We start from the raw sequence: 27,408 nt of genomic DNA, 5'->3' as shown, positions 1-27,408 counted from the left end.
ACGTTTAACTATTAATATTATTATTATTGAATGTTCTTGTAGAGCTAGGACACGCGCTTTTAGATGCTTAAGACTAACAAGTGTACTATTTATGATGTAGATTTCGTGTTTTATCACCCGATTATGAATAAAATACTGATTGGCATCAAATATTGGTGACTTTGGAGACGTATTCTGAAGCTATCCGAATTTTGTCCGAATCCAATACGCTAGCATAGCAAGTTCAGAAAAATGCTGAACAAACCATTTGTATCAACCGTAAGTGTATTTTAGAATTTCATTTAATTAAGAAGCTTTGAATTTTAAATGTTTCGATTTCCAAATTCTATAACTATGAAAATCTAAATTTATTTCAATTATTTAATGAATCTATTGTTTTTTTATTTTAAATTTAGAAATATTCAATTAAAAATAAATATACATACTTGAAACTTTAAAATTCAAGACGTGTAAATTTTTTTTAGTTTTTGGTCTGTCGGTCTGTTTTTTTCACATCTTTCGTCAAATTTTTAATTTGGGAAATTTTTCAACAATAAATTATATTTTAGAATTCCTGAAATTTAAAAAAATCCAATTCTTGGAATTCAGACATTATCCTTTAAATTTACAAAGCTAATAAATTTTATATTTTTTAGTCCCAAAGAATTTTTGAATTTGAAATTTACAGTTCTTGGAATTTTAGCATTAAAGATTTCCAGAGTTTTTTTTGAAAAGGTCCTATAAGCTATTGTCTTTCATATGTTTATAGGACCTTATCAAAAAAAAGTCGAGATTTGAGTGTTAGGATTTATTCGAAATTTTAGAAATTTTGAATTTAGGTCAGTCTGAATTTTTAATTCTTTTATTATCAAATCTTTATTTTGGGAAATTTTTAAACAGTAGATTATTAGATTTAAAAAAATCCATTCATTAAATTTTCAAAATTGTTAAATTTAAGATTTTCTAATTATATTTTAGAATTTTGAAATTTTGAATTTTAATTATCAAGAATTTTTGATTTTAAAATTTAGTATTCTTGGACATTTAAAATTTAAGATTTAGGTATTAGGTTTTTTATTCATATTTTGGAATTGTTTAATTTAGCTCGGTCTATATTTTTTTCTTCTTACATTATCAAATTTTGAATTCAGGAAATTTTTAAACGATGAATTTTAAAATTTTGAAAAAATCCATCCATTATTTTTTTTAAATTGTTAAATTTTTAAGATATGTTTTAGAATTTTGGAATTTTAAACTTTTTAACTCTAAGAATTTCTGAATTTGAAATTGACAATTCTTGGAATTTTCAAACGAAGGATTTGGGTATAAGGATTTACCAGAAATTTTTGAAATTTTGAATTTAGGTCGGCCAGAATTTTTTAATTCTTTCATTATCAAATCTTGAATTTGGGAAATTTTAAACAATAAATTATTAAAGAAAAAAACCCATCCATACATTTTTCAAAATTGTTCATGTTTAAATAATTGAATTATATTTTCGAATTTTGGCACTTCAAATGTTGTTAGCCCTAACAATGTTTGAACTTGAAATGAAGAATTGTTGGAATTTAACTATAAATTTAAAGAATTAAAAAATTCCATACATTTAATTTAAAAAAATATCAAAGTTTTTTGGAAAAGAATTTTGGAATCTTAAATTTTATTTTTTTTAACCCTAACATTTTTTAATATGAAATCTAGTCTTTGAATTTAAAAAAAATTAAGATTAAAATATTATGTTTTTATCAATTTTGAATTTCGGTCGGTCTGAATTTGTTACTTGTTACATCAAATCATGAATTTGGGAAATTTATAAACAATACATTTTTAGGTTTAAAAAAATTAATCCACTAAATTATAAAAATGTAAAATTTTTGATTTTTTAAAGTAATATTTAAGAATTATGGAATTTTACATTTTTTAACCATAAGATTTTTTGAATTTGAAATTAATTCTTAGTCTTTAAAAATTAAAGATTTAGGCATTAAGTTTTTTTATTTAATTTATGGAATTTAAAAAAAATTAAATTTAGGAAGGTCGGTATTTTTTACTTCGATTATCAAATTTGGAAATTTTTCAAACAATGAATTTTCAGATTTACGTATTGGGTTTATTATTTAACTTCTTCCATTATCAAATTTTGAAATTGGGAAATTTTTAAACAATGATTTTTTAGATTAAAAAAAAACCTTCCATTAATTTTTGAAAATGAGTAAATTTAAAAGATATCTTTAAGAATTTTGGAATTTTAAATTTTTCAACTCTAAAAATTTTTGAATTTGAAATTTACAATTGATGGAATTTTTAAATGAAAGATTTGGGTATAAGGATTTATCAGAATTTTTTGAAATGTTGATTTCAAGTCGGTCTGAATTTTTGAATTCTTTCATTATTAAATCTTGAATTTGGGAAATTTTTAAACAATAAATTATGAGATTTTACAAAATCCATTCATTAAATTTTCAAAAATTTTAAAGTTTTAATTTTTGAATTATTGTTTTAGAAATTTGGAAATTTTTTTTTAGCTCTAACAATTTTTGAATTTGGGATATTTTTAAACTATGAATTTTAAGATTAAAAAACATCCATTCATTTAATTTTAAAATTGTTAAATTTGTTTTTTTATTATGTTTTTAGAATTTTGGAATTTTAAATTTAAATTTTTGAATTTGAAATCTAGAATTCTTGGAATTTTAAAATTGAAGATATTTTTTTTTATTTTGAATTTCAGGTCGGTCTGAATATTTTACTTCATTCATCAAATCTTGAATGTGGGATATTTATATACAATACATTTTGAGATTAAAAAAAAAATCCATGCCCTGAATTATAAAAAATTGTTAAATTTTTGATTTTTTTAAGCTGTATTTAAGAATTTTTTAATTTTAAATTTGTTTTACTACTCCTTGAAATGTTTTGAATTTTACAATTTCTAGAATTTCATTTAAAATTTTATTAAAAAATTTAAAATTTCATGCAAAATTCTAGAGTTTTGTGAAGTTTTATTTGACATTTTAGAATTACAGAGTTCTTGAACTTCGCGACTATTGCGACATAACAAACTGGCTTGGAAAATAATAAAAAAAAGTTAGCAATGATCAACAAAATTTTAAAATTTTGAATTAAATAATTAAATTTTTTAGATTTTACATTTTTAATTTCAGAGCCTAAGTTTCAAAAATTTAAAATTATAAGTTTTTAGAATTCTTAAATGTTAAAGTTTCACAATTTAAGAATTGTTAAATCAAAGAATTTAAAAATGGTGTAGTTTTCTTTCAAGGTACAATATTTTTTTTTTGCATTTTGGGTTTTTTAAATACCCCTGACGGTGTTTTTGAAACCACCTTGAGTCAGCGACAAAAACTTTAAACATATTTGCAACGGCCTTTGTATAATGAATTAAGAATTATTTAACCCTATCAGGCCTGATGGGTAAAAAATCAAAATTTTCTAGGCTAAAATTTTCGTATGAGCACTTAAATCATTTTCCCATCATCACCTGAAAAAATACTTTCAAAATTCAGACCTGAAAGGGTTAAACAAATTAAGAATATTAATAGATATAAGAACATTAAACATTTTAAAATGTTTAAGAGTTTTAAGAATCATAAAATATATTTTTTAAAGAATTACAGTCCAGATTATCCGAAGATCGATTATCCGAAGGTTTGTATGGGACTTTGGATAATCGAAACACGAACAAAACATTTTTTTTCTTAACTAACTAACTTTAAAAAATATTAAATTGGGTCCTAAAACGAGGCTTAGATTGCGGATATTATTGTTCACTGCGATAAAGCTTATTTTTCTGAGTACAATGACCCTTTGTACGACCACAAAGAGTTAAAAATGGATTTTAAAATCAATTTTGAAAAATTAACCTCGCGGGTCCTTCTTAACAGAAAAGCTCCTACTTGACAGTTCGTTCCAAGGGGACCATAGTTGATCCATCGAAAAAATGTTGTCTTCTCATTATTATTTTTTACATTAAAATGAAAAAAAGTGATCAGAAATGGTTTTTAATCGTGTTTTTTAACGTTGTACATACAAATTGAAATAGGGCTTTAGTACCCAATTGTGTACTACCTGCACCCTTACCAAAAATCATGATTTTTTGAGTTCCAAATCCCACTTTTCATACGAATTTTTCAGTTCAACCCATATAACCATTTTTATGGTTGTAGTACCTGAACTCAAAAAATCGTATGAAAAGTGGGATTTGGAACTCAAAAAATCATGATTTTTGGTAAGGGTGTGACTAAAAAAATCAGAATAAACAAACCCCAACCCCACTTCAATTGCTTTCTGCACTGCACTGTCGATTCTCTCTGCGCGCTCTTTTCAAATTTTCACCAACTCTCTCACGCACACATACGCACATTTATTTTTGACATTCTCTTCCATTCCACACATTTCGTGGAACATTTACGAATAATTTTTGAAAATGACCTATGTCAAATTGCTGTAAAAACCGTAAAAACTGTTAACATTCAATTAATATCTATTTATTTAAGTTGTATAAGTTTTCCATACAAAATTTTTAATTGATGCAAACACAAAGTTCATAATCTGTTTTCTCAAAGAGCAAAAACAGACATCGTTCGCACATTTCGCCCATTTCAAACATTACCCATACGCAGCGGACATTTTTTATCTTCTCTCTTTTCTCTCGTTTTCCCTCCCTTGCGTTCGTTTGACACATCTGTCATAGAGGTTTCTACGTGCACATGTATTGCGTGTACGTACACGAAAAAGATTGAGGTTAAATTTTGTCCGGCCAGCAAAATCAGATGGTGCGCTAGTGTGCGTACGCGAAACGTCATAAAGCTCTATTAGCGCCCCACAGCTGCCATTATCGCGCAGCAGAAAAGAGAAGAGGAAAATTTTCGTTCCTCGGCCCGAGAGTTTAGCGATTTTTTCAGCGTGCGCGTTCCGTTGGCAAATAAAAGTGGCCATTCCGCCGTGTGTTTGTTCCGTGGTGTCCCGTGGTTCAAAACGAACCATTCCCGTGTACTTTCGGCTAGCTCGCGTTGTGATCGATTCCAGTGCAGTGCGTTGAAAGTGAATGAGCATTTTTGGGGCTGCTTGAAAAGAAATTTCCGAGGAGGAGAAGGAAAAGAGTGATTTTGCACCTGGCTTCGGAGCAGATTCGTCAAAAGGCAGCGTCGAAAAGGGGAAAAGCCTCGTCATGGATAAGAGAAAATTATCGTAAGTACCCTGCGGGGCCCTGAGAAATACTCAATCAGGTGGTCAAGCGCGGAAGGCGCAGTCCTAAAAGTGCTGCAAGTTCCCACGAAGAACTCGCTGGCCAGCAAAAGGAGGGTGGGTGAGGGAAGGGAAGGGAACCACGGGGACGGAGAAAAATCGATTTCCAAAGAGCGGAAAGCATGAGCCCTGTTTGCTCACGGAGGAGGAATGATTCACGCAGAGTTTAGAAAAATTTCAGCCACGTTTGAAGGCAAATTGTACACTTTTTTTATCAGCTGAACAAATTGCTGATTTAAAAAATGCAAATTAATGCAACGGCGCAGCGGGTTAATTGCTGCTGACCGTGGGGGAAGGAAGACGGAAGCGATGGAAAGATTGGACGATTCCAGATGGAACTGGACTCGGGAGTTTTCTGGTTGAGAGAGGAAGAGATTTCGTCCGAGAGATGTCCTTAAAAGTACTAGAAGGGGATGAGGGGAAAGTTACACATAGCAGGAGAGTGTGTCCTTTGTGGCCACTCGAGCACAAGAGTACAAGGTCCTTTGCAGGCAGCAGGGCTAATGTTTACTATCGTATCGCGGCAGGATGTTTTGTAGTAGGGTAGGATTGTTGATTTTCAGGCATGAACTTGTGTGAAATTTGTGAAAAATCGATTGAAATCAGCATTTCTGGTCAAGTATAAAAATGGGCTTGGCATTTTTCAAGATTTTCAAAGTCATGTAAAGTGTGAACTCAAATAACAATGTTTATTGACTAACCGTAAAAAAACTAGAGATTGGAAATACTTAAAGCTATGTGTTCAAACAATTCTACATGGTGTGAATCATTGAGTTTCATTACTCATTTACTAGTAAAAGTGCCTTGGTACAGAGTTCAAATATTCAAGTAATCATTGTGTTTGTTTGTTCTTAATTCTTCATATTACTAACATGTACTTTGTTACAAACGTCATTTGTCATTTTTCTTTATGAAAAAATCAAACATGTAATTTGAAGAATTCTTGCAAATTTGTTAATTAAATCCCCTTCTGCAATTTTTACTCATGAAAAATAAAAATGGCTTGCAAATCCTATTCTTCTTTCAATTTAAGTCATTTTATTCTAAAATTAATCAATTTATTTAATAAGAAAGTTAGGATTGCACTGTTTTTCCATTCTACTCATTGTTCATAACAAATCTGTGACAATTTATAATCAAATTTGTTTATACATACCGATATTGAGCAATTTCAGACCAAAACAGGAATTTTTCAGGTACTTTTTTCTCGACTAATTTTTAAGGCTTAACATGTTAAAAAAAGACTCACGAAAAATTTAGGAGCAACTTTTCTAAAAAATATAAAAATCGTTTACTAAAACTGTTTTTTTGAAAAGTGCTCTCTATACGTCAACATTGTCAAACTTATGGGAAATTGGACGAGCTTTCCGATAAAAATATTTTCGTGTCTGAAAAATCAAGTCTGTCATAAAGAAAAAAAAAAATATGCCAAAACCTCTGTTTTTTCCACAATTATTTTTAAATTGAATTGAATTGAATTGGGTTTTTTTAAAGGGTCCTATAAGCTATTGTGTTTTATATGTTTATAGGACCTACTCGAAAAAAAAACTGTTGATATGGAGACCTTTATTTAAAATTGTCTGGAGAATCGATTCCCAGGTTTTAAAAATTTTGACGTTTAGAGCATTAAAAAAAAGGTTTAGTAAATGATTTTTTTTAAATAGAGTTCTAGAGTTTTTTTAAAGCTCCTATGATCCATTTTTTTTGCTTTTTGAGTGTTTTTAGAACCGCCTTGGGTTAGGGGTACTCAAAAACACCCAAAAAGCAAAAAAATGAAAAAAATTTGAACTCTAGAGTTGCTCCATCCCACATTTTTCGACTTATAAACATACTTTTTTTTGTAAAAGTGGCTTGTTTTTTTTTCTTTCAGTGTATTTTTTACAGAAAGCCCGTATATTTTCCCACAAGTTTGTCTTTGACCACTTTTCGATACGAAGCAACAAAATTTCGAAATATAGAAATTCCAAAATACAAAAAATCAATTGAGAAATAAAAAAAACATTATTAATTGATCTTAATCTAAAAATAAAACAAATTTCAAAATTCTAAAGCCTAAAAACTCGACATAAAAACTCTCAACTACATTAATTCCCAAACCTCGCTTACTTTTTCAAAAGTTCCTATGTACAAAATTAAACCCATGGCGCATTGATTGTTTTGAAAATTACTCTTGAAATCCTAAATTCTCAATATATAAATTTCTTAAATTATTGAATTCGTAAATTTTTAAACTCTTAAGATCCAAAATTCTTAAATTCCTTAAAATTCTTTAATTTTTAAATTCTAAAATTCCTAAAAGCTGGAATTTTTTATGTTTTAGATTCTTTAACTCTTAAATTCTTAAATTTTTATATTCCTAATTTTTTAGTTGAGCTGAGATATCAAAAAAAAAAAATAGAATTTTAGAGCTTAGGGACCATCCATAAACCACGTGGACACTTAAGGGGGGGGGGGGTTAAGGTGATTGTCCACGCTCCATACAAAAAAGATTTTTTTTGTATGGACAATTGTCCACGAAGGAGGGGGGGGGGGGTTCGAGATTCTCAAAAAAGTGTCCACGTGGTTTATGGATGGTCCCTTAACAAAATTCTGATTTTTTTTTTAAAGTTTTAAATCTCAGATTAACTAAATTTTATTTTTTTGATCTTGGATTTTTGAAATTTAAAATTTATGAATGTATTCTGATTTCTTTTTATTTTTTTTGAGATTTAGAATTTTTTAATTTTAGTATTTTTGAAGTTTTTTAATGTTAGGCTTAATTTCAAAATTAATAATATTTTTATTAGAAAGATTGTAAAATTTCACAAAAAAACACTTTTTTTATGAACCATGAACAAATCGCCATACCCCCCGCCCCACCCCAAAGTGTCCACGTGGTTACACAATTTTAATTTTTAAGGTTTAAGTGAACAAAATATGTTCAGCAATTGACTTAATTGAAAGTGTTTCAAAATATCTTAAATTGACTTATTTTTAACCTAAAATAAACCCAATCATCAAAGGGTAACATAAAAACGATTGAAAAATGATTTTAGAATTTTTTTTTTAAAAAAGTTACTTTATCTAGGGTATATGGCCCTATTTTGGACCTACTATGCAAAGCGTCAACATATTTCGCATAGTTCTCAGGAACGGTCTAACTAATTTGGCTCGTTTCAGGATTGTTTTGTGCCTTAATTTATGCTTAACAAAGTGTACTATTGAAAATTTAAAATAATTTAACCATTCCATTGTAATAAGCATTTCAAGTAAAACATTTTTTGGATGCTTTTTGGACTTATTGAATGTATTTTGGAGACATCGCTGAACCTATTTTGGACCCACACTCTGATTGGTTGAAATTTGGACAACTCGAATTGCGGCGTGCGGCGGCAACACGCACACTTACAAAAACTCGGTTTGATAAACCAAAGGGCCTATCCACGATTATAATTTGGAAAATATTTATTTCAGAAATTAAATAATTATGATGAAACAATGGATTTGAATTTGAAAACGTGTTTTAATCATATTGAATGGAAACTCACGCATCTTTAGCAGGTCTCTGTCCTATTTACAATTTGCATATTCTTACGACCTAATTGTTCAAGCATTAGAACATAAAAGACAACCCGTTATTACTCGCAATAAAAACACCTTATCTTAAAATTAAATGAATGACACAGATACATAACAAGTTACAATGAAAAAAGGTTCTAAATTTTACGCAGAGCTTATGTTCAAATATTATTAAACAATCAAGAAATTTTAAAGGGAGATTATAGCTTGTAACTTGGTGTGAAACTTTCTCATCTGTCATGTTAAACTTTACAGTTGCTTGACAAAAAGTTTAACTACATGTTGCACTTTAAAAACAATGTAATATTTGAAAAAAATCTTTGTTTGAATACCAGGGTGCCTTTGATAGTCATAGTTTGTCTTGTTAAAAGCAGATTTGAGGTTTTCAAACATTATTTTTACTTCGAACTTACCATCACTTAGGTTGCTGATATAATTTTTAAGAAAATCATTTATGTCAATACTTAGTTAACTATGTTTATAAGCTTTTTAACATAATACATATAAATTTTAGGTAATATTGTTAAAAATTCAGAACTTTGCCTGAAATTCGTTGAAACTAGTTTTGTTTATTAAATTATGGATTTATATTACATGTATAACTGAATTTAAAGAACGAATCAAAAGTTTTCACATTTTATATGAAATTTGTTTTACTGGAAATGCCTTTAAATTATGAGATTTTTTTAAATTATGTTTCAAAAACAAATAATATTTAATAATATTTATATAACTTATTTTACCTTTTCCTAGTAGAAGATTGTCCGAAGAATCCGAAAATGCATTCCGTTTTACGATTCAAAATCATGTTCATTGAAAAAATCATGACACGTTGAGAAGATGAAAATAATGCTATTTATCAACATTTTCTTAGTTATAGTTAACTAACTTTTTAAACTTTTCAAAATTTCATGAAAAGTTCTTCATGAGGTACTTTGAGCACTTCTCTACCACGGTCAGTATGATTCCATACCATTCCGTACGTATTCAATTTGTACTCTTCATTTTGCGGAAAAATATCAAACCTATCAAAGTCACCCCGGCTATATGTCTCAAATCATAAAATTCATAATGTTAACATCGCATTAACCTCTTATGCTAATTTTTTTTCGAAGATTTTTATTTTTCTAGCTGGTTTAATTGTGTTTCTAACATGATTGACACGGTAAAATTTAAAAGTGTAATTTATTATAAACCAACGCTGCCAATTGTGAAAAAATACGTTATACCTGTATTTTTAAAAATTATATATAGATAAATATGCAAAAATCAGTTAAAACTTACAAAAAATATATTTTCCATATGTATATTTCTCTGATTAGTTTGCAATACGTCGTAAAAGCCATCACGATCTCCGACACTTATTTGATTTTTTTCTGAACCAAACCAAATTTTGTTTGTTTTCCAGTAAAGAGCATTTAAAAGACGTGCAGATGATAATTCAAAGCATTTTTTATTTATAATTCATAAATTTATCGAGAACTAATCGAAAAATTGATTTGTTTACAACTAGCGCTTAGGATCTTTTTAAAACTAACTCAAGATTTTTTTAAATTTAATTCATACGACTTTTTCAAAAACCACTCGTAAGCGATGTTGACAGCTCCTGTCACGGTGACAGCTGACGATTTAATGAACTAGACCCTTTAGGTTGTTCAATCGTTTCCCCTTCATATCCAACAGGGTAGCTAGTTTGCATTTTTTGAAGCAAAAATTAAAAATATATGCGGCTAAATTGGTGATAATGATGTTAAGACAAAAATAAATCAACATCAGTTTAAATTTTGGGATACTTTGCAATCGGTCCTAACAATCGTCTAAATCTCTAGCATAAATTTGCATTTTTATCGTTTAAAAAACATATTTTCATTGTTTCTGTTAATCATTTGCTTTTTAAAGCTTAGATTTCATTCAAATAATTACAGTAGAGAAATTCAATTCAAAATATTAAATTAAAAAATTTCAATCAATTTCAATGAAATATCGAAATAAATTGATAAACAAAACTGGCAACACCTTGTTATGCATGTGTTGGTGATAGCCTTGAACCGACGGCAAAGTAGCTCCAAAAACTGATCCAACGCGGCTGATTTGAAAAAATATTTTGAAATGAGTTTTTTTCGATAATAGAATAGTTATTTCAATGGTTTAGTGACGGAAACCAAGAAAGAATTAAATAAACAACAGTTACATTGCTCGGAAACCGGACGAAATTGCTTGGTGTCAGTGCAAAACAGAAAAAATCATCAAGGTGTCGCGAGCCAAATCTGATAAGCAATGAGGCCGGAATTTTTGGACCTAATTGATGTGCTAGGAAAATGAAAGGAAGTTCGTCATTCCCTTGTGGAACACCAATCAGTGAGGTACTCCTGGATATTAGCTCCTGAAAAGTGCTTAAAAAGTGCAAAAATGCCTCACGGCAAGAAAAAGAGGCGGTCCTCACCAGCAGGATCGGCAGATTTGAAGAAGCTAAAGAATGCCGAAGCGCTACCTGCAAAGCCAGGCAGTTTGAGCAAGGACGCTCAAAAATTGTCTGGAAACCAGTTCGCTACCCTCCCTGTGGACGTGAGCGAGAAGGAAGAATTTGAACGACGGGAAAAGTTGCCACCCATTTTTGTGAAAACATCGTCATCGGATTCGGTGCGAAAGTGGCTGACCGGATTTATCAAATCTGGCGCTTTACGAGCTTCCATTTGCTTGTGTGCTGATGGACTCAAAATTCTGCTACCTACCAGAAAGGATTACAACTACGTTCGGGATTTCCTGAACAACACAAAGATTGAATACTACAGCCATGACGATCCAGGTAAACGCCCCATGAAACAGGTCCTCCGTGGCCTGTACGACATGGATGTGAGTGTGCTGAAAGAAGAGCTAAAAACTCTTAAGTTGAACGTGATCGAAGTCTTCAAGATGACGAGACACAACAAGGACATCAAGTATCGTGATCAACTGTACCTGGTTCATCTCGAGAAAGGATCGACAACGCCGTCTGAGCTGAAAGCAGTTCGGGCAATTTTCAACATCATCGTGACTTGGGAACGTTATCGTCCAGTGCACCGTGACGTGACACAATGTTCGAACTGTTTGCAGTTTGGGCATGGTGGAAGGAACTGTTTCATCAAGAGTCGTTGTGCAACCTGCGGAGGTGAGCACAAAACTCAAGCTTGCGAAACAATCAACGAGAACATTGAAGCGAAATGCTTCAATTGCGGAGGCGACCATTCTACCAAGAATCGAAGCTGCCCAAAACGTGCTGAGTTTATAAAAATTCGGCAGCAAGCGACGACGAGGCACCAACCAAATCGTCGCAAAACACCACCAGCATACACGGACGTGGATTTTCCTGCTTTGGCGTCACCTGGAGCGGGATCTGTTCGAGTGGATCCAAATCTGCAGCCATTGCCGTTGAATCAGCGGCAAAAAGTTGCAGAGAACACAACACCTCCTGGCTTCAGTCAGCAGCCGAGAGAAAACCAACCAGCATCAACGGATGAAGGCAGCAGTGACCTGTTTTCACCACAAGAACTTTTGAACATTTTCATCGAGATGACAACAACACTGCGTGGTTGCAAAACTCGTGCGGAACAAGTAAGAACGCTTGGAGGATTCATCTTAAAATACAGTTCGTAGTTTACTCGTTCTAGTGATTTTGAATATTTCAATGGATTTATTTTTTTAGTTTTAGGTTAGGATTAGCTGTTAAAGTGATTTTTTTTCTTTTTTACCCAAATGTATTCGATTCAATGCAAAAATGTAAAACAATTTGAAGTAAATAAATGAATGTGAACAGTTAATAAGAAAACGAAAAATATAACAAAGATGAAGAGCATGTAGCCATACCACTTAGAATGTAAATGAAATGTAATTATTATAAGAAAGTTCAATAAAGACATATTTAATTTCAAAAAAATTTCAAGGAAGTTCGAATGGCGTTGGAAAAAGTGGCTGAAAAAGCGGAAATAATCAAAAATGTTAACATTTTTTGAAGAGGTAAGATACAAAACGATCCTGCTTACACTTTCTGTTGGTTGGATTCAGTGAATTCGTACTTTAAAAGCCTGAACTACCTCGATTAATAAAAATAGTTCCAAAATAGGTACTAGGTCCAAAATAGGGTCATATACCCTAGGTTGATCCCTTCTCCCGGACTACCAAACCTTCTTAGCATGGTGCTCCCAACGAATACAACCAAATTTCGGAGCGTATGGTGGTGTCCCCACGCTTCTACCTCCCCTGTCGATTCAGAATTGTGTTGTTGTTTGAACACTCCGTGCTCAAACTCAACCCACTTCAAACGAATCATGTCTCTGCGATACGGCTTTACGCAGTAGGCCTGGCCACTTTAACGCTTGTGATGTTTCAATGCATTCTAATGCAATGGTGCACTACAAATGTTAATAAATGACAAGAAGAGTGCTAGGCGTCATCTAACCTAAGGCACTCTCCAGGATCCCTTCGAAAGATTGGCTGCGCTAGGGTCTGATTAGATTAGATTAGATTAGACATACCGATATTGAGCAATTCCAGCTCAAAACAGGAATTTTTCAGGTACTTTTTTATCGACCCTCTCTGATTTCAATGAAACTTTGTTAAAATGTTATCCTACGCTAATATAAGCCATTGTTGTGTATATGGAACCAGTTTCACTCGATAATGACATTTGAAAAGGGCGTAAGTGTTGGTGGTCAAAGATAAACTTCTAGGAAATTAGACGGGCTCACTAAAAAAAATTGCACTGAAACAAAAAAAAACCCCGAACTTTTATGAGATTTTTCGTGAGTCTTATTGTATCATCTTCAGCTATTTCCACAAAAATTTCAAAAGAAAAAAAAATTGTGGACTCAACTACAAATTTGACTTTAAAACATAAAAATCAAAAAAATTCATGAAAGCGGCGTGTTTTTTTCTTTCAGTGTATTTTTTAAGAAAGCCCGTCTATTTTCCCGTCTCGTCTTTGACCACTTTTCGATACGATGCAACGAAATTTCAAAATTTCAAACTATAGAAATTCTAAATAAAAAAATTAAAAAAAAAACTGTTAATAAATAAAAATAATAAGATCTGAACATGAAAATAAAATAGATTTCATACTTCTAAAGCTCTAAAAACCTAAAAATAACAAAAATTCTTAAATACAGTCCAGACTTGATTATCCGAAGCCTCGATTATCCGAAGGTTTGTATGGAACTTCGGATAATAAAATCATGAAAAAAACATTTTTGTATTTTTTTATTTTCTTACACTGATGTTAAAATCAAATTCGATTTATGTGTCAAATGTGACTGGTTGATTGCCTATTAAATTAAAAAAGCATTTTTTTCAATATTTCATCACCACCATTTTGGCCGCCATTTTGGATTTAAACATTCTAAATCACTTAAGAGTAGTTTAGGGATTATACTAAAGCTCAACAATAAAATATTTTTTTAAATTATTAAATTCCTCAAATTTCTTTAATTCTTAACTTCTAAAATTACTAAAAGCTGGAATTCTTTAAGTTTTAGATTCTTAAACTCTTAAATTCTTATATTCTTAAGTTGTGGGGTGATCTGATTTTCAAAGAAATTCTCAAATGATTAAGAATTTTAGAGCATAACAAAAATTTTAATTTTTTGATAAATTCAGTTGTTTAATTTTGGGTTTTTTTAGTCTTGGATTTATTGAAATTTAGTATTCATCAATTTATTCTGATTTTTTTAATTTTAATTTTTTTGAGTTTTTTTTTTAAGTTTTTTAGTGATAAGACTTGATTTTAAAATCATTCATAATATTTTTATTAGAGAGATTGTAATATTTCACAATAAAAATCATTTTTAGCATTGAATATTGGACCAGCTAAAATGAAGGCTAATTTGAATACACTTACACAATGTATATTTTCAAAGTTTAAAAATTAAAAATTGTAGACAATTTAATCAGTTAAGTGAACAAAATATGTTCAGAAATTGACTTAATTGACAGTATTTCAGAATATCTTAAATTGACTTATTTTTAACCTAAAATCAACCCAGTCATCAAAGGGTAACATGAAAACGATTAAAAAATAATTTTAGAAAAAATACTAAAATAACGTTACTAAGGGGAAATATACCCTTTCTAATCGAACACCTATCTTTGTCATATGGAGAGTTTGATGCTCGATTAAAGCTCCAAACATACTATTTAGGCTGTAAATTTACCAGCAACAGCACCGCCTCGAGTAAGCACGCAAATGTATGCCACTTACTGGCCAAAAAGATCAAATTTAATGCACTTTTGATCATTATTTCTATTTTGCGAGACCATTTCTCATCATTTTGTTGGCACACACATCCACACGCAAGATGAGAGCTTAACTGCTTAACGAAAGTCGCCATCAATATCTTTTCACTTGCGCTAACGTTTTCAAAGCGCTTAAGATATGAAATTGCTTCCAACTACCGGCAACATGTTCTTTTGAACATTAGTTAGTCACTCACTTTAAAAATAATGCCGAAAAATGTTAATAATTAGCAAGCGCCATCAAAAAAACAAATGCGCCAAATCTTTTGACGTTTGAATTTTGACGACCCATTCCAATCGAAGGCTGAAGCAAACCGAGCGAGAAGCAAAGGCAAATAAAGAACAAAGGGTGGCCACCAACACCACCAGCAGCGCCTGTTGGAGTGAGCCAGTGATGCCAGGAAACTTTCGCTATAAATGCTACTTTTCGTGAGTGTTCGCTTAAAATTTCATCAATTTTGGCAGCACTAAGCAGACCCAAAAGAGCGCTGGAAGAAAAAAGAACTAAGCTGAAAATAGAAAAATGGGCGTGGCCCAATGCATTCTCGTCAGATTAGAATACATTTGGGAAATATTTTTTTAAATGCTTGTAAAAGGAATAGAATAACTTTTAATAAAAGAGAAAATAAACAGAAATGTTCACAAAAAAAATTGCTCTACTCGTTGGTGCTTTTAGTAAATTTCAAGGAACACTCCAGATTATCCAGCATCATTAAAACACGACCGCTTGTTAGGCTTAAAATGGGCATATTTCCCCTAGTCTACAGCTTTATGCTCTTTTTATAAACCGACAGTTGCCAAAATTGTAAGAAGACCAAAATTGAAATTTTGTACGAGGGATCCATGTTGCACTTTTGATTTCTCGATACCCGGGAATCGCACTCATATTTCCAGATTTGCTTTCTCAGAATTGTCCTGCCCATTTTTCCGTATACTACTCGACAGCGCCGCCACAAGGTTAATCCTTTTCCGCTAATCCTCTGCCATTGCTGCTGCTGCGGTATTACATAGATGTAAGAAGTATTTTCAAATGACCTACATTGTGTCGTGCACGGAATTCTTTCTCGTTTTCGTTTTCCGAGCATTTTCCTCGGTTGAAAAGCCTTCCACTTTTGACTGTGAAGTAAGGGCGCCACGCAAGAATGCTAATTGGCAAGTTGACAGTTCCTGCTGAATCTGAATCTGGGTTTATTGATTTCCAGCAAATTTCGTAAGAAACGCTGATAAGACTATTACTGGAACGAAGAGGTTACAACATTCTCCTTATCTCGAAAAATAAAGTCGCTTATGTTTTATGACATCACCGCGGATTAGGTCAAGGTCCCTTTTAACTGTACGAATTTTTTTTTCGCTGCAGCACATCCGGCGATACGCTGTACGAGACGCTCGGTCTGCCCAAGACGGCCACGGCCGACGACATCAAGAAGACATACCGGAAGCTGGCCCTCAAATACCACCCAGACAAGAACCCGAACAACCCAGAGGCCTCCGATAAGGTAACTTCTTCGTAGATTAAAGATGTTCTTGAGGACTAATTCTTGTTTCTCTCCCCAGTTCAAAGAAGTGAACCGCGCCCACTCGATACTCAGTGACCTGACCAAGCGGAACATCTACGACAACTACGGCTCGCTGGGGCTCTACATCGCGGAACAGTTTGGCGAGGAGAATGTCAACGCGTACTTTATGGTCACGTCGCCAACTTGCAAGGTAGGCTCCATAGAAGCATCTCTCCTCCTAGAACGAAGCCAACCCGTTAATTCTTCCACACAGGCAATCTTCCTCGTGTGCGGCATCGTGACCGGCTGCTATTGCTGTTGCTGCTGCTGCTGCTGTTGCAACTTCTGCTGCGGCAAGTACCGGCCCCCGACGGCGGAACACAGCGGCGACTACCATCACTTGAACGTGAGTAACGCGGCATTTTGGGGCGCCAACACGGTTTACGATTGTTGGCTATACGTGGAGAGTGTGCGAGAGTTGATACCTCCTGCTATCAATCGCGGAGCTTAGTTGGGCTTTGCTGATACGCAAGCTGATTTGAGTGTGTTGTTGCTGTTTATTGTTTGGTGCTCTTTCCTCTACCCACAACACACTTTGTCCTCGTTTTAGGTTGCTTGAGTTTGGATTGCTAATCTACGCGGTTTTCATTTCCATCTTGGTCTTTTTTTCTTACACAAATTTGGTACAACTTACAGGGAAGGTAGCGTTAGTCAAAATTTGCGAAATGAGTAGATGGCAGGATTATTTTCTAGGGACAAATGGACGAGTTGGACGGATCAATGTGTACAATTTTCTGTTTGTTCGAACTTTAATTTTAATTGAAAAGTGTGATCTTTTGCAGTGAAAATGAAAAAAATAGTTGTAGCTGATTTTGTGAACTGGGCATTTTTGGACTCTCCCTGCAAAGGTCAAACAATACAAAATTGCTGCCGGATCTTTTCCGGAAAATATGGGATAAGTTAAAGCGGTTTTTTAGCTGTCAAAAATGGTTCGCACGAAACTTGTGTTTTTTTCAAAAAAGGACAAATTTGACCATTTTCCGGACAAATATCACCGGATTTTTTTCTTCAGTAAGGTTGTTTAACATGTAAAACTGAATCGATTTTTGCCTTCCTCACCTCACTGAGGCAAGGCTATAAAATCACTCGAAAAATGAACTTCTTAAATACGACTCCTAGATATACCTTCACGTATACCTATCGACTCAGAATCAAATTCTGAACAAATGTCTGTGGGGATGTGTGTAGACATGATTTTATTCCACACGATTATCTCAGAGCTGGCTGAACCGACTTTGGCCGGATCCGCCTTGTTCTGTTCGTTTTGGGGGCCCCTAAGACCCTATTAAATTTTATTCTGTTCAGTGAAGTACTTTTAAAGTTATGCCAAGAATATTTTTTTTGTAGCTACAAAAAAGGGTGATTTTTGCATAACTTCAAAGGCCGGGTCTTTTTTCTTACGCGCGAGAGTCGCGCAGTATTAGGTTTTACAGCGTGACGTCACGAGCGCACACGCACACACATTTTTACTGAGACACACGGGCAAAAAATGTAAACAGTGCAGCCAAGCTGTCAAATTTCTAACCTAAAAACCGAGTCGGCGTAAAACCTAATGCTTATCGCCCGGTTGCCACATTGCTTAAGCAGCGTCTGCGTCTCTTCTAGAAAAAGTCTGTATTAATTATTTTGCTGAATACATATTTTTGTCTCGACAAAGATTTACACGAACTTTTTACTGAAATATACAACTCATGAAACATTGTTTACTAAGCCTAGGGGGACAGCATGCAATTACATCGTGCACCTAATGTTGGCATATCAGCACTTTTAAATTCAATTACAGCCCCCCCCCCCCCTCCCTTCTTTCTCCTTTATTTTGGAGAGTTGGTAAAAAAAGAATTGAAAATTGCTGTTCTGGTAAAATCAATAATTACAAAAAAATTAAATGAATAAAAAAAATAAAAATAAAACTCCCAAATTAATTTGTAAATACAACCTAAAATACAACAAGAATGCGAGGAAGGCACCATAAGGTGGATTGAGTAACGTTTTTTGTAAAATATTTGGTGAAAATGTTAGTATTTTACAAAAAAATGCTAAAATTATTTATGCTTTTTACATACAAAATTACGCTTTGTTTGATACCCACTGTGCAAACTGTAAAAAATTTAGTATTTTAGAAAAAAATACTTTAATTTGTGATTTTTTTTGTATTTAAATAAAAAACTCTATTAATGAGAAAAAGAAAGTCAAATCTCGCTTCGATTGATATTCATATTAAAAATTCAAAAAAAATAGTATTTAAAAAAAATACGGTAATTTGTAAAAAAGAAGGTATTTTAATAAAAAAAACCTTAACAAAGTAAAAATATCACACACAATTTCGCTTCGTTTGGTATCGTAAACCAGGGTGATTTTGAAAGGATTTCAATTTATTTTTAAAATATTTTCTAACTTCTAACTTGCGAATTTTCTAACTGGTAAGATTTTTCTCGAGATTAGTTTTTTTTAACATTTACTGGGGCAGGCTCCAGAAAGTCCATGCACTCTTTTTGAAAATAAGTTTTTTCAATAGTGTTTAGAAAAATAGTTGAAAAAAAACGTTAAAAAATCTTAGTAAATTCTTGGGTGACTTTGACCGTTACAATTTTTTCTGTAAAAATCAGATTTAAGGTGTTCAAATTTCATTTTTACGTCAAATATGCTGATATAGTTTTAAAGAAAAAAAATTGTTTATATTTAGCTTTTTAACAAAAACATATACATTTTAGGTAAAATTGTAAAATAGTCGAAATTTTTCCTGAAATTCGATAAAACTAGTGTTGTTTATAAAATTATTGATTTATATTGTATTTTAAACTGATTTCGAAGCACGTTTTCACAAGTTTTCACATTTAACATAAAATTTGCCTATAAATTTGGAGTTTTTTTTTCAATTGTGTTTCAAAAACATATATTATTTATTATTTACAAACTTATTTTGCCTTCTCTTAGCGGAAAATTGTCCATAGAATTCGAAAATGCATTCCGTTTACCGATTCAAAATCATGTTCATTGAGAAAATCATGACACTTTCTGATGTATGAAATAATGTCTTTCATCAACTTTTTCTTTATTATAGTTAACTAACTGAAGTTTTTTGTTCAAAAATTACTACTTTTACTGGTGAAACTGCAATAGAATGTCCAAATGAAGGTCCTAAAAATAGCAGGGACGACGGAAAAGTTGCATTTTGCATCATTTTGACAAATTACCACAAAAGTGTTCCGATTATGTGGGTTGTGGGATGACTGTAATCCACGTGCATATGTATTAGGTTTTACGTCGACTCAACAGAGTCGAATCTACGAAAATAAAGTGAGGTTAAATTTTGTCAAGCAGCAAATTCAATTAGGTTTTACAGCGTGACGTCACGAGCGCACACGCACACACATTTTTACTGAGACACACGTGCACAAAATGTAAACAGTGCAGCCAAGCTGTCAAATTTCTAACCTCCAAATCGAGTCGGCGTAAAACCTAATGGTGCGCTAGTGTGTGTACGCAAAACGTCATAAAGCTCTATTTAGAGGTTAGAAAGGAGTGCACTGTTTACATGGACCATGTAAACAGTGCACACGACCTGTCAAATGACGTCACTGGGTTAAACCTAGTTGCGTGTACGTACACGAAAATAAAGTGAGGTTAAATTTTATCAGCCAGCAAAATCAAATGGTACACTAGTGCACTACAGCTTGCAAAAAAAAAAAAAAAATGACAGTCGAGGCTTCGACACCGGCAGAGTTCGAGTCCAGCGGCGTACGGACGGTGGGGAACCATTATATGTTTATTTTTTGGAGTTTTTTTCAAAAGGTCCAATAAACTAAATTTTTAGTTTTCGCTTTTTGGGTGTTTTTTAATACCCCTGACTCAAGGCGGTTTCAAAAACACCCAAAAAGCAAAAACTAGAAATTTGGTTTATTGGACCTTTTTTTTTTTTTAAAAAAAAAACTCCAGATTTTAGCATGAATGCATTATAGGGGCAGGGGGAGCAGAATGGTCCGCCTAAGTAAAATGTACCGAAAACCTTACAAAAACATACAAATTTATGAATTTAGTGAAGTAGGCTTATGCTTTGGAATGTTTCCATCAATGTTGTATACTTGGTTGATGAAATTTTTTAGCCTCAAACTAATTTTTTTTTTTTATTATTATTATAGAGACTTTACACCATTGTGCATTCATCTCTTCAAGGTGGATAGTGAAAGAGGAAATATTACAGAGTTTAAAATCACTTCAATAATTATTACCATGCCTTTTTTCTAACGATTTCTCTCTATGTTTCAAATATTTAGCAGAATATTTAAAGAATGAATTATCAAGTTCTTCAAGTTTATCTTCGTCCTCTTCTTCCAGGGATTTAGAAGTTATCTCACAACACTTTTTCTTATAATATTTTGCTTTTATGACATCTTCATCTTCTTCATCTGTTTCTTCTGCAGCCATCTCTCTTCGTTTTTTTGTTAGTTCTTCTTCCGCGTCCAAATATGCCTGTAAGCGATTTCGGCGGCGGGTGTGCTTAGAAAGCACGGTCTCGAATCCATCGTTGTCTTCTTCGTCGATTTCACTTGTTTCCATTGCATTTTGTTCTGGTTTACTATTGTTGCTTTTACTGCTGCTGCTGCTTGGCTCGGGTTCAATCGGTTGTGTACTGCTTTTTTGGTTAACCTTTTTGCTCGAATCCGCACATTTTTTGTTCTTTGCTTTGAGTTTGCAAAGCGATTTTTTGCCTACAATCGTCACTGCTGCAGCAGCATTGTTTACAGTGATTAATTTCGGCGTTGGCTGTTTCAGCAACATCCGCAGGGTCCGAACTCCATTTGGGATCCCTGGGAAGAAGTTAATCCAGCGGTCGTTGGTGATGGTCAAAACTTCGCCGTATTTACTCATCACTTTGACTACGTCATCATTGCTTATGCCTAGAGGTAGGTCAAGCACACGAACTTCCGTAGCGTTGTTGTCCAGGTAAATCGGGATTTTGCAACCCTGATATACCAGAGGTTTGTCGATGATGGACGAGGCCATTGCTGAGTCGGCGAACTGCAACACGGCTATTTTTCTTCTATTGCATAATTGCAATGCTCGCAAGTTTTCTTGGTTTACTTGAAGGTCTGCGAGAAATTTTTTTACAAGCTTTGGGCTTGGTTGGTTTTGGAGTTGACAAAAGTCCAGAACCACACTGTTTTTGTCTACGGTGCACATTTAAAAAAAAGCGGCGACGCGCACACAAACTGCGGACTGGCGTTGAGAATGCGACTTGTAAGGTCGGCGGTTACTTTGCAACTGTCAAACTAATTTTGATGCAATTTAAAAAAAAGTACTTTTGAGGGGCATTTGGATTTTTTTTTCTATTATCTGAAGAATTTTTTTTCCTAGGCCTTCGGATAATCGATGCTGGACTGTATAAACTAAAGCAAGGGTCCTGATTGGTCCCGCGCTCCAGTCGTTAAAGAGTCGTTCAGTGATGAATGCGTGATTTTCGATCATCAATCTGAAAACCCTTAAACTAAAGTGATAAACTAAAACAAAGACCGGTGGTTCATTAATTTTTCAGAGGGGTTTCTTATCATTTTTTAAGAAATACAAGCAATCTTTATATAAAAAATATGTCGTCCTTAAAATAAACAAATTGAATTCTATGAAATATTCCATAGTTTTCTCTCGAAAAAATACATATTAAATCTGAATGAGTGTACACAACATTTTTTCCACACGGTGCAATATATCATAATCATGAAAATCACTGCAAAAGAACACGTTTTTTTACCAGCTGTCACTTCATCGCTCATCCTTTTAAGTTTCAAGTGATACGTCCAGTGCTCTATGTTTAACACGCTAAAAAGCAATAATAACCCAAAAGTGTGCGTGTTCTGCGCGTCCTCACCATCACCACATGCACGTTTTCGGTTTTCCTCTGTTCCCCCCCCTCACCCTCCCACAAATCCTCTCTCGCCTCTCACAGCACCACCACCACCGAACCGCCATTGTTCTCTCCCCGCCTCCCCTTCAGCTCACTATTGTTTTTCTGTCACGTGTTATTTTTTTCTGCGTTTTTTTTTCTTCTTTTCTCTTACATATACGTATCAAAAAACACAAACACCAATCTCTCTGCTCCCCACCACCACCAACCACAACCACCAATATTCAGAGAGAGGGCGGTGGCGCCAGTAGTAGCAATGCCGGGGAAGGACCAGCGATTACGTCACAGCCCACGCGAAGTGTATGTATTGGTTTTTGATTTTATTTCCGTTCCCTTTCCCTTCTACCTCCCAAAGGTTGTGGTCGCGCCAGGAGTTTTGGCGTGCTAGGCCACGCCCCCACCCCCGTCCGAAACGCCTGCTGCGATGGTCTCGGAAGCCACGCCCATCGTTTCTTTCTTTCTTCATCTTTCATTCCATACTGCATCATCACTGCATCCATATCGATCGTTAGAAACAATTATTTGAATGAGTTTTTACTTGATGAACGTCGTAATTCAGTGAATGTTTATAGTTTTTTTTTTCTTCAAATAATTTGTTTCCACATGTCATGCATCCCATTATTTCCCCCTTTCTCTCATTAGTTCCTTTCTTTTAACCGATTAACATTTTACCGCATACTTACATTGTTTATTTCTTTATTTCTTATTTCCTTTAGTCCGAAACGGTTTGAGTGCGTTACTTTTGACCAGAATCAGTAAAAAATGCAAAACTTGAACAATGTACTTAATTAAACAAAACCGATTGGAAACGAAGCCAAAAGTAGACGAAAATAGTGTTAGTGAGAAAAGGGACAGTGCATGTGATAGTAAAACTAACACTCACACACAGAAAGGCAGAGAACTAAAATCAAAAAAAATAAATGTTTGCTGTTATCACTTACACAATTACACTCACACACACACTTGTTTAAATTTGATTGTAACAATATTCCGTTATATTTACCAAAGATGGATTTGGAAGCCTCGAAACTTTTTTGACAGATTAATAAAGTTGTTATTGGGAGTAGCAATTAAAAGTAGTTTTTTTTTATTGTTTCAAAAATGAATTTAAAAAAAGTGTAAAATTAATGTGTGCTTCTGCAAGCTTTACAGGAAGGTATTTTTTGATTTTTTAAACCTTTAGTTGGCTAGATGATTTGTGTTTTTTGTTTGTGAGGATCGCTTTTAACGAATTGTGAACCACTACGTGCTTCGTACCCTAGACTTATGTGTGTGTTTGTTTGTGGTAAAATAGGCTTTCTAATAAAGAAAACTCAAACAATGGGTTTCGGTAGGGTGACGGAAAGCTTGTAAAGAGTTATAGAACTCACAATTTAGAATTAACATAAATGTAGTAGCTAGTTAAATTGACGTTGTATGCCAATTACTAATGAAATTTTTATTTTTCTTTCAATATTTTGCCACTTTCCACCTGCAGGAGGATCTGGCCGACCTGGAGGATCACAGCGGTGCTGCGGGAACCGCCCCGGTGACGTCACAGCCCGTCGCCGGCCAGGCCCAGGGCGCTGGAATGCCGGTGTTTGCGATGCCACCACCGGCGGCGAATCCGACCAATCCGTTCACGGGTACGGCGGCGACGGAGAGCACGGGCCTGAACTCGGGCGGCCAGCCCGTTTACACGCCAGGTAGTTAAAGCATTTGACTAGTCTATTTGTCTGTGGGAACTAAACAGGGTGGCGACTCATTTCTAAGTCAACACCCTGTTTTGTTCCGAAATAAATTGATGTATTACGCTTAAGAATAACCCAATTCCAATTTCCCAACAAATAAAAAATTAAATTCGACGCGCAAACTTATAGGTCGCTAAATTCAACCCGGATAATATCAGCTTAAGATGCAAAACAAAAATGATGGTAAATTCTCATGCTTCTTTCCGCACTCTGGTTCATAATAATATTTTTGTTGTTTCGTTTGGATTTATCTTGATTTTGAGTGAGCCAACTTCATGTGTTTCTTTTCTCCATTTGAGAGCTTTTTCTCATTCTTTTTTCGTCGTTCTTCACCTTCATCGCAAATCAACTTCGAGTTTCTCAAAACATGCCCTCTTCCTCCTTTTGCTCTACTTGCAGGTATGATGTAAATGTAAACGCCATTGCAAAAAGTATATCTTAAAAAAAAAATACAAAAATTGAAAACAATAAAACTACCACAACCAAGCTACACTGGAGCTTGTGCGTGAGACCGACGACAGCGACACAATAAAGCAAAGCATAACGTTTTAAGCTGGTTTAGTACTTTTATCAACCGATTTGAACAGAGACAAAACACACAAAACAAAAACATGAAAACAATAGAAAGCAAATACCAACTGAACGCGAATCAGTGAGAAACGAAGACAGTAATCAAAAAGAATGCATAAGAGAAACTGTGTTTAAATTAGTTACACTAAAGATTTAGGTAAATAATATGTGGTGAGCAGACTCCGCCTAGGGAGACAGATTAAGTATATAACAAGAAATCCAATCCAATAGTTATAACTAATCCATTATCACCAAAAACAACACACAAACAACACAGTATAAGGTTCTCTCTCATTCAAAGGTACACACCAAAATTACACACACTTACACCTACACACTATATCTCGTAAACGTCGAATCAAAAAGAGGAACTATTCCAGAGAAGAAAAAATCACGTTGAAAAGCCGGAAGTTTGAGCATTATTGAGGAAGTAAAGTTCCCCTCCTCATTATACATATAATATATACTACGTGTTACTATTTCGATTTGCAAAACAAAAAAAATATTTAAATTTCAACACAAAACGGAGATACATCTGTTATTTTTTGTGTAGTATTTTCTCCTCATTGTGTAAAGAAGACAAACAAACAATTATCACTATGAGCAACGCAAGAAACTCTTCTAAATAGCATGAAATAAATGAAAACCTCTATTTAACGCAAAAAAAAAAACAATTGTGTGGAATTAAAAATAAGCCGAAATCGACACACAACATAAGAAGAGAGTCTATAAATAACAAACTACAACAAAAACAAACATACAAAAAACTCCATAGTAAAGAGAAGCTACATTATTCAATTGTAATCATATTCGTCACTAAGACATAACAATTGAACAACAAAAAGGCGGTTGCAGAAGGAGAGAAAAATAACTACGATAATAAACTTTTTCATTGCGCCAGTTATACTCAAGCCAGAGAATCCAGCCCGTGGATGTGTTGTCGTTTATGCTCGTGCGGTATCCGAAAGTTCCCCTAACACCGGCGTTTTATTTCCATATTTTTTAATTAAATCATTTTTTTTTTAATTAAAGAGGATGAGAAATTTGGATTTTTTTAAATCGCTATTTTAAGTTTTATTAATTTTAAGAGTGTTAAGACTTCTAAAAATCTTTAAACTTTTGAATTATTTTTTTTTTAGTTTTAAATTTTATTTTTTTGAGAATTTGAAGAGTTTTTTTTTCTAATTCCAATATGAATTTAAAAAAATAAAAAAATAAAAATTTTAAGAACTAAGAATTTTAAGAATTTTAAAAATTTTAAGAATTTTAAGAATTTTAAGAATTTTAAGAATTTTAAAAATTTTAAGAATTTTAAGAATTTTAAGAATTTTAAGAATTTTAAGAATTTTAAGAATTTTAAGAATTTTAAGAATTTTAAGAATATTAAGAATTTTAAGAATTTTAAGAACTTTAAGAATTTTAAGAATTGTAAGAATATTAAGAATTTTAAGAATTTTAAGAATTTTAAGAATTTTAAGAACTTTAAGAATTTTAAGAATTTTAAGAATTTTAAGAATCTTAAGAATTTTAAGAATTTCAAGAATTTTAAGAATTTTAAGAATTTTAAGAATTTTAAGAATTTTAAGAATTTTAAGAATTTAAAGAATTTTAAGAATTTTAAGAATTTTAAAAAAATTAAGAATTTAATTTTTTTAAGAATTTTAAGAATTTTTAGAGTTCTAGCAAAACAATGCCAAAGGGCCGTTGTGGGTTTGTAAACAAAGAGTGTATCCCTTTCATGCCAGATGTAAACACTTTCTAGCGTGAGGAGGACACACTCTTTGTTTATAAACCCACAACGGCCCTTTGGCATTGTTTTGCTTGAGTTTTTAGAATTTTTAAAATTTTTAGAATTCTTAGAATTTTTAGAATTTTTAGAATTTTTATTATTTTTAGAATTTTTAGAATTTTCAGAATTTTAAGAATTTAAAAAATTGAAAGAATTTAATGTATTAAAATAATTTAAAGAATGAAATAAATTAAAGAATTTAAAGAATTTAAAGAATTTAAAGAATTTAAAGAATTTAAAGAATTTAAAGAATTTAAAGAATTTAAAGAATTTAAAGAATTTATAGAATTTATAGAATTTATAGAATTTATAGAATTTAAAGAATTTAAAGAATTTAAAAAAACTTAAAGAATTTAAAGAATTCAAAGAATTTGAAGAATTTTAAGAATTGGGTCCTAAAATGAAGCTTGGATTGCTGATATTATTGTTTACAGCGATAAAGCTTATTTTTCTGAGTACAATGACCCTTTGTACGAGCACAAGGAGTTTAAAATGGATTTTTAAATCAATTTTGAAAAATTAACCTCGCGGTCCTTCTTGACAGAAAAGCTCCTACTTGACAGCTCGTTCCAAGGGGACCATAGTTGATCCATCGGAAAAATGTTGTCTTGTCAAAAAAAAATTTTGCATTAAAATGAAAAAAAGTTATCAGAAACGTGTTTTTTTACCGTTGTACATAAAAATTGACATAGGGCTTTAGTACCCAATTTTAAGAATTTTAAGAATTTTAAGAATTTTAAGAATTTTAAGAATTTTAAGAATTTTAAGAATTTAAGAATTTTAAGAATTTTAAGAATT

General features: G+C 32.7%; 1 protein-coding gene across 4 annotated transcripts; it reads left to right on the top strand.

Moving 5' to 3' along the window:
• The first annotated feature begins 4,832 nt into the window (after nt 1–4,832).
• On the top strand, nt 4,833–25,732 carry LOC120419759 (dnaJ homolog subfamily C member 5 homolog). Of its 4 annotated transcripts, XM_039582583.2 has the most exons (8): nt 4,833–5,187; nt 16,424–16,562; nt 16,621–16,773; nt 16,837–16,968; nt 22,750–22,821; nt 23,999–24,206; nt 24,381–24,434; nt 24,651–25,732. In XM_039582583.2, the coding sequence occupies exons 1-7, from the start codon at nt 5,168–5,170 to the stop codon at nt 24,386–24,388; spliced, it is 732 nt and encodes a 243-aa protein (XP_039438517.1). In that variant the 5' UTR covers nt 4,833–5,167; the 3' UTR covers nt 24,389–24,434; nt 24,651–25,732. The 4 variants fall into 4 exon arrangements, with proteins under 4 accessions (XP_039438517.1, XP_039438516.1, XP_039438519.1 ...); XM_039582582.2 differs by lacking the exon at nt 24,381–24,434; XM_039582585.2 differs by lacking the exons at nt 22,750–22,821; nt 24,381–24,434 and having other exon boundaries at nt 4,837–5,187.
• The last annotated feature ends 1,676 nt before the right edge of the window (nt 25,733–27,408 follow it).

The sequence above is a fragment of the Culex pipiens genome, chromosome 3 (assembly GCF_016801865.2).
Source record: "Culex pipiens pallens isolate TS chromosome 3, TS_CPP_V2, whole genome shotgun sequence".
In the NCBI taxonomy this organism is placed as follows: domain Eukaryota; kingdom Metazoa; phylum Arthropoda; class Insecta; order Diptera; family Culicidae; genus Culex; species Culex pipiens.
Note: the sequence above shows the minus strand (reverse complement) of the source record. Positions and strands in the feature narration are given on the sequence as shown.